General features: G+C 37.4%; 1 protein-coding gene across 1 annotated transcript; it reads right to left on the reverse strand.

The window, feature by feature from the left end:
- Positions 1 to 710: 710 nt before the first annotated feature.
- On the reverse strand, positions 711 to 10,166 carry cdc25b (cell division cycle 25B). Its single transcript, XM_067385098.1, has 15 exons — positions 9,648 to 10,166; positions 9,364 to 9,446; positions 7,880 to 7,931; positions 6,303 to 6,344; positions 6,169 to 6,202; positions 5,573 to 5,683; positions 4,610 to 4,723; positions 4,377 to 4,508; positions 4,213 to 4,296; positions 3,916 to 4,104; positions 3,738 to 3,824; positions 2,543 to 2,605; positions 2,273 to 2,371; positions 1,929 to 2,174; positions 711 to 1,807 (listed from the first exon to the last, which is right to left on the reverse strand). The coding sequence occupies exons 1-15, from the start codon at positions 9,863 to 9,865 to the stop codon at positions 1,667 to 1,669; spliced, it is 1,695 nt and encodes a 564-aa protein (XP_067241199.1). The 5' UTR covers positions 9,866 to 10,166; the 3' UTR covers positions 711 to 1,666.
- Between the last annotated feature and the right edge of the window lie 1,205 nt (positions 10,167 to 11,371).

Below are 11,371 nucleotides of genomic sequence, written 5' to 3' on the forward strand. Positions count from 1 at the left end.
ATGCGTTATCCCCAACACTAGATACATAAAGCATGATAAAATAACTAGTCTGAACAACTTCATCTCAAACAATTCCAGCAAACACAGTGGTTTTGCCTGTAGCGTCTTGCCTTAAATTGTGAAACAATATATCCAAACAACTTTTGAACATCCAGTAACATGTGTTATAATGATTCACAAGACTGTGCAGGGTCTGCATTTTCAAGTAACTGCTTTATTTTCCAACAGTTTATTTCAGAGATCTATATTTGACTCAAGTCTGGTAAGAATCAAGCTGTGTGGAGGATAAAAATATATATATATATATATATATATATCTGGCTGAGGACCAGTAGTTGGAAATCTGGTCTTGGCTTCGATCAACCAAATTAAAAGATAAAAAAAAAATAAAAACTTTTTTACTGTGGTGTTTAAAACTAGCTTTGCTCATACTGATAAGAGTACTTATTAACCAAACAAAATCATTTGTGCATGAGCTGGACTGACACTGTGCCAGAACATTAGGGAACGGCCGGCTCCTCCTCTGTTGAATGGCTTTGGAATGCACACGTGTGCAGGGACACGTGCTGGTGCTTGGCTAACCACAGTCAAGGTCCCTGCTAGAGCGGTATATTTGAAAAACAAGTGCCACACCTGACCTACACCAATGAATAACAGCACACAGAGTGAAGAGATCAAGACATGTTTCAGCAAAGAGTTAATACCCCAAACTCCAAGTTTATTCATGAATACATAAACCAGCCTCTCAGTCACACATAACCAATATAAAAAACACTCGGGAAGATAAAATTTACAAAGCACACACGCATGGGAGTGAGAATTGTAACTCAACTGTCACTGGTTTATGGACAAATAGAACTAAAATCTTGTTTCAGAACATTTTGGTGAACACTGTTGTGGTCATCACTTGCTGACCAGCAGCAAAAGCCAGGTTTCTTCCCCTGAGTTAAAGCTGTCAGTCAATAGAGGGAAAAAAAAAAAAAAAAAAAAATTAATATGTCCAAACAAAAACTCAAATCTGGACAGTCAAAACAATATGTCACCAGAGAGCTTTACATATTTCTCAAAATATAGGGGTAAAAATAATTAAAATCATTATTCTGTGATATGAGAATATACATAATTGTGATATTCAGAATACGTAAACCAATTTATACAAAAAATGTAATATTAACTGGTTCCACTGCTCTAATCAAAGGTATATCATTGGGCAACTGACCAAATGTGAGAAAGAGGGGGCAAAATTAACGCATAAAGCACTTATTCACCACAACAACTTTAAAAAGTGCTCATGAGGAAGGGGGAAAGCAAGTTAAAAGGGTCAATAATTGAATTTGACATACAAGTTAGGACAGGCCAGTGGGAGCATAAAAATACAGGTTAGTTAAAAGGTGTATGTGTAATACATGGCAGTGACATGTAGTTGTATGCTTCTAAAGGGAGATGAAGGTAGGGAATAATGGCAGTTTATCAAACCAAACCAGGCGGAGATACATAGTAGCCACTCAGCCTCATTTGAGTTTGTGGTACTAAATCAATACCAGACTCTTTCACAACAAGTCCCATCAAGCACACCTCTTCAGGTCTCTGCCATGTCTCATGTGTGAGGGCAGCATTTGAGCAAGTAAAGGCAGTAGAATCATGAAGGATTGTGAGCACACGAGTCTCAAAGTTTTTTGAGACGGCTGTACATGTCTCTCTTGCTGCGTTCTCCAGCCCAGGTGCGGCTCTTAAGGCGGAACTTTCTCAGGTCTTCTTTATAGTCTTCATGATGCATTGGCCTATAAGACTGAGGTTCACACACCGACTGCAGAGGGGGGGGGAAAGCATAGATTACAAGCTTGGAAAAAAAAAAAAGACACATACACGATTTATATGTAGGAATAATTAAAAAAAAAAAAAAAGTTGCATTGTGAAATTGCACATACCTTGTGAAGCGGGAAAAAGTCTTTGTAGCCTCCCTTCAGGATATAGAGTTCAGGGTAATGGAGGTTTGGGTACTCATTCAAAACTCGATCTCTTTCACGAACAAAGCGGCACATCCGCGGGCCGCGTTCAGATGAAAATTCACAGTGGAAAACCAGCAGGACACGCTTCTCTGGGCATTCTGGGAGAATAGGACTCCGTAAAAAGTAGTCTTCAATTTGATCCTCTTGATGGAGGTTAAGAGCACCCTGAAAGGAGGACAAAGAGGAGTCATTAAAATTTGATCCACACAAAGACTACTGTACACAACTTGCAATCAAAGTTAAATCACAAGCAAATGTCTCACCTTAATATGGCCACCCTCATATTCATATGGATAACGGCAGTCAATGACAAACAGCCTCTCCACCAGATCGCTGTATAGTCCACTCATTGCTTTAACCATCTGAAAATACAGAGAATGGGATTATGGGAAAGATGCCAGGGCACATACTTTGTATAAACAACTTGACATGGTTTGCTGGTCTTTTTTTTTTTTTTTTTGATCATGCAACTGCTTGTTTCGCATGCACTTGCATTTGAAATGTATGCGCTAAAACAATGTGTGCAAACTTACAATCTCTGGAGTGATGTATTTCAATTCTTGGTGTTTTCCTTCTACTGTGGGTAGTGCAGGAGCCTTCATATAAACAGATAAAGTGAAAAATTAGAAATAAAATAAAAGGACAAAGAAACACATTGCACATTCCAGTGCACAAGTGGCAGGTCTATTATTTTCCATTTACACTCCAAGACTTAATGCACAGATCTATTTTGACAGTATCAGATTGTTTTGTTCAGTCTGTTGCTATGGTTATACCACTGTCAGTCATTGCAGTTTCAGATTAAATTGCGCATTTAAATCTCTTGTGCCATTCGGTCATTTGACCGGAAAATGTAACATTGTTTATTTAAATTTTTTTACTTCATCGGAATGGTCCGATAACTGGTAAAGGTTTTGGCACTTGCCATGTGAACATACACACACACAAAAATAAAATGACCACAATCAAAAACAAATGGGAAGCATAATAGGAATGTAGAAATAGGAATTCCATCTCGTGAAAACTTGAGCTTTCAGTAAGATTTTATTCTTTTGGGCAGAGTATCATTAGTGATATCAACCTCAAATTTGGAACTTTTTTGGATTTATGGCATTGATTTTCTCAGTTTTAGAGTAAATCATGTTTTGGAAACTATACATTTTATATAAAAATTAAAAATTATGCATTTTTCCTTCATATACTTCTATAAACTTCTTTCAGGTGTTTGCTCAAAGTGATTAACAGGTAATAAATGGACTATAATATTCCATAAATATAATTTAGTCCACTAAAAATACAAAATATTACATTATTAAACAAATAATAATTTAGTACATTCATTTCTTTGAAAAACAAAAAATCTGGTCATTTGACCACCATGCAAGCAGAACTAGAAGGTCAAATACAATTGTAAATTCCATGCAGAACTCTAAAGCTTGGGGTGAAAGCAGAGTTTAAGCAGAGTTGAGCAGATTCTGATTAACTTAAACACCTCTGATTGGCCATTGAGTTCACAAGCTCAACAGATTTGTCTGTGATTGGCTACAATGATCAAAGCTTCAAAAACACATTGTAAATAGAAAGCTTTGATGCTCTTCACAAAGCACTTATACTGGTACTCAGTACTACAGAAATGCTGGTAGTGTCACATTTTTAAAGTTTCAATACAGACTTGGTACCAAAGTACAGATACATTTGACAACCCTAAAAACCCTGGCTCACACTCACCTTGGTGAAATCTCCAATCACATTACTAGGATCTGTATCCAACATTCTTTCAATCTGTGTGTGATTAAATGACTTGGATCTTTGAACCTGTAAGTGGAAGGGTCATGATTAGGACTTAAATTATGGCTGCTGATAAGTGCACTTGTTTTGAGTTGGGTTTTTTCCAATGTGGACTGACCTGATGAGGTATAACATCCTCATGTTCTGTGAGTGCAACTTGCGTCCCTGCAAGGCTCCGCCTCCTCTTCACTCTGACAGGTGTGTTCTCATCTTGTGGCCTCTCTGGTCTCTTTAGTGGGACACGCCCTCCCGGGCTTGGCATAGAGGGAGATCGGAACAGCCCACGTGGACGGCAGCGAATAACAGGCTAAGAGCAATAAAATGGGTTTGGTTGGTAACTATCATGTAATAACCATAAAAAGCAAATTAAAGAGATAAACAGAACTATCCGTGCTAAATGAGTGTAACAACATACCGAATCAGTATTGTCAGTACTTTGTTTGGCCACCAGAGGAGCTGTGAGGAGACTGTCCATTCCAAGAGGAACCTCAGAGTCATTCTACACAAATAAATGCATTAAGGTCATTTACAAATCAAAGAAAAGTGTAAAATTAAAACAAAAGTAAATAGAAAAGTCACCTCCATATCATCAAACTCCTCCAAGAAGCCATCATCGTCATCATCGTGTAGACAGGAGAGAGAAGGGCGGCGCAATATGAAGGGACTGCTCTCATCTGAAGAGTCAGGTTGAAAGGATGATGTAGGGGAAAGCTGCAGAAAGAACCAAACTTTTAATCGCCACATCAGCATCAAAATTAAACTTTTAGGAACAACGTTCTTTCTTCAGATTCTTCCAGGGATACATGTCGTACCATTAAAGCAGGAGCAGAGTTGGGTCGGCAGGCAAAAGCATCCTTGGCACCCCCAGTGGATCGCGTACGACAGCGTGATGCAGGCATGGAAGGCTTCTTGAACTCAAAATTCTCCTGTAAAAAAAAAAAAAAAAAAAAAAATTGAATCAAAGTCGTAAGAGAAAATGCATCAAATTTCAACACCTGCTCCATGAATTCCCATAACTTTCCCAGTCATTCATAGTTAAAGCGACCTAAAGATCCTTCAGTGTAGCAATCATACCATCAAAAAGCAAATGAGCACAACTGGAAAAATATGCTAGAAGCTTGTTTCCACCAAGAAATAATAAATTGTCATGCTCACAATTCTGACTTTTCCCCTCGCAATTGAGTTTCTCACAATTCTGACTTTTCTCCGAATTGCATGATATAAAGTCAGAATCGTAAGCTATAAACTCGCAATTGCGTGTTATATAATGTCCAATAGTGAGTGAAAAAAGACTGACGTTTCTTATTTTTGCAAGTTTATATCTCGCAATGGCGACTTTAAATCTCGCAGTTCTGAGGGGGAAAAAGTCACAATTTTTTTTTTTTTTTAATCTTGTTTTGTGACAAAATAGCTTCCATAATATACTGTCTGTAGGGGAAAAAAAAAAAAAAAGTAACACTTTACAATAAAAGGTTCATTAATTAATATTACAACTACATTAGTTAACATGAACTAATAATGAACTGCACTTATACAGCATTTATTAATCTGTTAATTTCAACATTTACTAATACTTAAAATCTTAACATTACTTAATGCACTGTGAACTAACATGAACGACAAACAACTATTTTCATTAACGTTAACGAAGGTTAGTAAATGCAGTAACAAATGTATTGCTCATGGTTAGTTCATGTTAGTTAATACATTACTTCATGTTTAACTAATGAACCTTATTGTAAAGTTACCAAAAAACTAATGACACAAAAACCAACCTCAGCCAGGTTCTCTTTGTTTTCGCAGCCACGTGCACGAGTCCACACTCCATAGCGCGAGGGATCCAATTCTTTAGTTTTCAAATTAGGACTGTGACCCAAAAACGGCAGCTACAAAGAGGAAAAACAAAAGGACAATGTTATTTCAGTGTGGGGAAAAGAAAAAAAAAATCTTATATTCTCTTCAATACACTTACACCATTTAAAAGATTGGGGTCAGTAAAAAAATTTTTTTACTTCCTTTTCAAAGAATCCAGTTAATCAGTTTCCACAAAAATAACTAATAACTAAATAGCACAACCATTTAACATTGTTATAGGTTTCTTAAGCAGCAAATCCACATACTAGAATGATTTCTAAAGGATCATGTGTTCAGAGTAATGAATATGCTGAAAATTCAGCTTTAAACAAAAAAAAAAAAAAAAAACACGCATTTTAAATCATAATCAAATACGACAACATCACCCTTTATGTGTTTTGGATCAAATAAATGCAGCCTTGGTGGGCACAACAGACTTACAGACCCCAAACTTTTAAACTCTACAAAAAAAAAAAATATATATATATATATATATTAATAAAAAGAATAAACTTACTGGCAAAGAGTGTATCCTACGTATGGGCATTTTTCTGTACAAACAGAAAGAACATTTGATTAAATCCAAGTTAATACAACAGCTTCCGGAGACAGACATATGCGTCCTCTGCTTTGTAGTGCATGACCACTTACTCATTAACTGCTCGTGTGGCATCCTGCATGGCCTTCTCAAACCTGTGAGGAAAAAGAAAATGCTGTTGAACAGTTCCTAGTGTATTCAAAGTCTCCTCTTACCCCAACAAAACACTAGCCCAGACGACAATTCATCTCATTTATCTCTCAGACTAGGCCCCTCACGACTCTATATTTAACAAATACACCACGATGCCCACCTGTATGCAAAACAGCCCTCAGCAGAACCAAGTAAGGAAGGGGGGGGGGGGGGGGTGTGTTCTAATTTACCATATGCCCACACAACACTAACCCCCTCTGCAAACCTCTTTTGTTGGGAGAAGGGAGCAGGGGGAGAGAGTGAATGGTGGTTTGGAGGGGGAGGAGGTAAGGAGTGTGTCTCTTTCATAGCATAGGAAGAGGGGGGGATTTAGAGTTAAAAAGAGGGTTCTCTAGTAACCCTGGCTACCTCACACACACATATTACCGCTCTATTCGGACGCCTGCTCTCACAGGGCATGAAAAGCGTGCCACTATTCACCCAGCAACCCCCCCTTCAGCAATGTACCACACAACACACACACTGATGTGTGAGGAACACAAACAGCTGTAGGCCTGGCTGTAGATAAATGGATTCCCAACGACACCAAATGGTTTGGAAAAGAGCACTGTCACACACACACAGTAGATTACAAGAGAGCTGAGATGTACACTGATTTAATGCAATGCTGGGTACATAAATACTATATCTGAGACTTTGCAAACGGTCAACTTAAAGGGATAGTTAACCCAAAAGTATGTATGTATGCATGTATGATTTTTTTATATAGACTGATATATTAATATATATAATAAATTGACCATTAATTCTAAAAAAAAAAAAAAAAAAAAAATTATATATTTGGCATTGTAATTGTCAACATAAGTTTAGCTGATGTATCAGAATTATAGACTTAAGTTTGGCTGATTACAGAATAATGAAGTTGCAATCTAAAGTATACATTTATTTTACAGATATATTTATCAAGTATAGATTATTTTTTCCCCTATTCCTTTTCAAATAATTTATAATTTAGAAAATATGTAAAATATAAATTTCACTCCAGCAATTTTTATGCATTCGTTTTCACTAGGTTTAAAATGGTGTGATATTTTATTTATATTTTATATACAATTATAAAAAATAACACATTCACAAATATATATACACAATTTATAAATACCAAAAATCCCACGTTTAATGAAACTTTTTTTTTAACCATTACTATAAATTGCTATTACTGAGGGCATGGCATTCTTTGCCTCCCAAAAGAAAATCATCATAGTTTGGAACAACTTAAGGCCAAATTCGAGTTGAATTTTTGGGTGAATCATCCTTTTTATAACAGGATGTGCAATGCTCAGATATCCAGTGATCTGTGATGGATGCCAGCATATGCTCAGCTAATCCACGAAAACAGACACACTGAGCAGATGTAGGTCTAACTAACGGCAAAGAGTAGATTATATGTATAATCCACAAGCCAAGCCACCCAGCCAAGCTTCATCTCACATGGAGATCAGATATGATGACCAAAAGGCAGAAGAATCATACTCACTTCTGCTCAGCATCCAGAGAGTCCAAAGGGCTGGGAGAATCTAGCCCAAGACCTGTAGAGAGGGGGAAGGAGACACAGATGAGGGGGGAAATGCACAAGCTTTTAATAATACAGCAGGCCTACATTATGATGATCACAGCTCACATTCCAAACAGGATGACCTGTCACACACACCCACACACTGTACGGCAAACCGCTTTAACATTCCTTTTGAACAGATTTGTTAGTAGAACATAAGCAATTATGCCCAAGTAGTGTACATTCCAATTGTTGCTTGTGTCCATTATGGTTTATGAAATACTAGTACCAATTTATGGGACAAATTGTTACTAGCAACATTTCTTGCCTTACAAGTTAATACTGCCTTCTTTAAATTCTCATATGTAATAATGACTTAAAGGGTTAGTTCACCCAAAAATGAAAATAATGTCATTAATTACTTGCCCTCATGCCATTCCACACCAGCAAGACATATTCAGAACACAAATTAAGATATTTTTGATGAAATCCGATGACTCAGTGAGGCCTGCATAGCCTGCAATGACATTTCCTCTCTCAAGATCCATTAATGTACTAAAAATATATTTAAATCAGTTTATGTGAGTACAGTGGTTCAATATTATTATAAAGCGACGAGATTATTTTGGTGCACCAAAAAACAAACGACTTGTATAGTGATGGCCGATTTCAAAACACTGCTTCAGGAAGCTTCGGCGCATAATGAATCAGCGTATCGAATCATGATTCAGATTGCGTGTCAAACTGCTGAAATCACGTGACTTTGGCACTCCGAACCGCTCCGAAGCTTCGTGAAGCAGTGTTTTGAAATTAGCCATCACTATACAAGTTATTTTGGGGGTCTTTTTGGTGCACAAAATAATTTATTATATATATATATATATATATATATAAAACACCTGTCGCTTTATAATATTAATATTGAACCACTGTACTCACATGAACTGATTTAAATATGTTTTTAGTACCTTTATGGATCTTGAGAGAGGAAATGCCATTGCTGGCGATGCAGACCATCGGATTTCAACTAAAATATCTTAAGATGAACAAAGGTCTTACTGGTGTGGAACGGCATGAGGGCGAGTAATGGCATTTTTCATTTTTGGGTGAACTAACACTTTAATGAACAAATGATTTAGAAAGTAGCCACACACTCATGCCAATTCGCCACCATTTTAGTAGTAGTAGTATATTTATTTAACTGGTAAATTTTTAAATAGTGGTGTCTATTTATTTAACTGACAACTGGAATATACTATTGGAATGGTTAATAACTAAATATGTACTATTATTAATAGTAAGGTGTAAAATTATGGAGAGAGTGCATTCTACTAGTGAAAAAGTAAGTAACGTTACTAGTAAACAAAGTGTTTAACGTAGGCCAATAAAGGTTAAAACGGCTTGCCACACACATCTCAGATGTCACTACTATGAAGTTAATATTAATGCAGGATTCTCAAACTAACCTGCATCAGAGGAGGCATCCGAGGCGAAGGAAGGGATCTTCAGGAGGGGCAAGTTTTTCTTCCGCTTTGGTGTTTCACATTGACTGCATCAAAGTAAAAACAAAGCGTTTAGACTGAATCACGATTGTTTAAGCAGAATATAAACACTATCACACAAACACACCAGGCCTTGATAACGAGAGTAGTAAAAAGTCAATAAACATAACGTTAATCATTTCCAGGAAATACCTCTGCGGTTGTTTATGTTTTCACTACCAAAAAAAAAAAAGCCAAGACCCACTCACCCTCCAAGAACAGCGAGATTATTCATGTTTAGAGCCAGGTTAGTGACGGGGGACAGCACTGCCATGGGTCCGGGGGAGGCCAGGTTCTTCACGCAGGGGGAGCCCCTCACCCCGACCTCGGGCAAGGAGAACCGCGGAGGTCGGAGGACTGATTCGGGCCCGGTGCTGAACGGATCATTTACAGGGCTGCTGTCGCCTGGACCAATATCAAAATCCATTTCTGAAGGGACGCGGATCGTCAGAAGCTTCTTGAAAATATGATCCGGTCAGGCGCGATCAAGACGACAAAGGGTTAAGCCAAGTTAGCAAACGCTCAGCAACCCGGGCAGGGGCTTAAATTGATATTATTTAGGGTTGAAAGAAGCAGAATGCTGCATAATAACGACGCCAGATTACACAAGACACGGTTAAAAAAAGGGGTTTTAAAAGTCCATCTTCTTATATCTTTCTTGTCAGAGAGCTGCCGATTCAATCGCACTCTCTCTGACCTTTCCAAGCTCTACTGAGGAAAAGTGCTGAATGTAGCTCTTATTTATGTTCAAAACATGCAGTCCGCAAGCGGCAATCTGAGTAGCCAATGAGCATCGCCGTTACATCTGATTCCTCCAATGAGGAACGCTTCCTCTTTTGTCCGCATTGTTCTCTGAGAGAACGTAGAATGACAGACATATCTGTTATCCAATGAAAAGTAAGGTAACAACAGCACTGCTGTAAACGCATCCAATGGCTTTTATGTTTACGTAAATTGGGCGGGACAAAAATGTAAAGATGTAGAAAAAGGAAAAAATTTCCCGCGGAACTGTTCAAGCTGCATCTTGGCAACGCCCTCATTTTGCAAGAAAGCCAATCATATGCCAACGTCCTCTTCCTGGCGCGGAACGTACCACTCAAATCGCCTGGAGGACAAAGAAGTAAATATGTTTGTATAATGCAAAACAAAAAAATGTTTGTGCTGGTAATTCTCATATTTAACTTATAGATAGCTAAAACTGAATTTCTAGCATTTTCAGCAGTGGTATGATATTTTATCATCCAACAATCATTTTTAATACATTTTCCAGCTTGCAGTTAATTATTACCTCGTATTGATTAGGAGAAAAAGCTAGTGAAGTGAAGTAAAAAAATAAATAAATAAAATATATGAAAATGTTAAAAATTCATATGCACTTTCCCTTATAAATGTACACATTTTAAACCAGGGTAACCTGTTCCTGGGTTAGTCTATAATGTCAACTACATTCAAATTAAACTAGCCTAATAATAAGAGATAATACAAATGTTAATGACTGAAATGCTCAGCTTTCTGCAGACCTGGCTACATTAACCCAAATAGTTGACTACTGTTGGACAATGACACATTTGGCAAAATGAAAAGGGCTGACTGTGAACACAGTTCCCAAAATATGAAGATGACAGTTCCTTCCAATAAGTATTTTGCTACAGAAATATTGTTAAAAGTTAAGCTTAATGTAGGCTACATAAACTAAAAGCAAAGTTGGCAATTCTGTGTGTATGATGGGGGAAGGGTGGTGACACATTATTTATGCTACAAGTGGCCTCTGTCAGGGTAGAAGCCGTATTTCATTTCACATGATTTGAGGAATGAGGCTGTGAGGAATATATATGTAAACTCCATCCCATGCCTGTCTATATGGTGAGGATATACGATAAATGCAGTCAGCCAGCACAGAGGCTATAAGAGATAAAACATGTTGTCACTCTTT

The sequence above is a fragment of the Chanodichthys erythropterus genome, chromosome 5 (genome assembly GCF_024489055.1).
Source record: "Chanodichthys erythropterus isolate Z2021 chromosome 5, ASM2448905v1, whole genome shotgun sequence".
In the NCBI taxonomy this organism is placed as follows: domain Eukaryota; kingdom Metazoa; phylum Chordata; class Actinopteri; order Cypriniformes; family Xenocyprididae; genus Chanodichthys; species Chanodichthys erythropterus.

What these genes read in the sequence shown, in the direction of transcription:
- cdc25b (XM_067385098.1), bottom strand. Translation starts at nt 9,865, where the DNA reads ATGGATTTTGATATTGGTCCAGGCGACAGCAGCCCTGTAAATGATCCG. An exon ending in GTAGGATACACTCTTTGCCA is followed by an intron (nt 5,684 to 6,168) that starts GTAAGTTTATTC and finishes TCCTCTTTGTAG; the next exon opens with CTGCCGTTTTTGGGTCACAG. An exon ending in TGATTGGAGATTTCACCAAG is followed by an intron (nt 2,606 to 3,737) that starts GTGAGTGTGAGC and finishes GTTTATATGAAG; the next exon opens with GCTCCTGCACTACCCACAGT.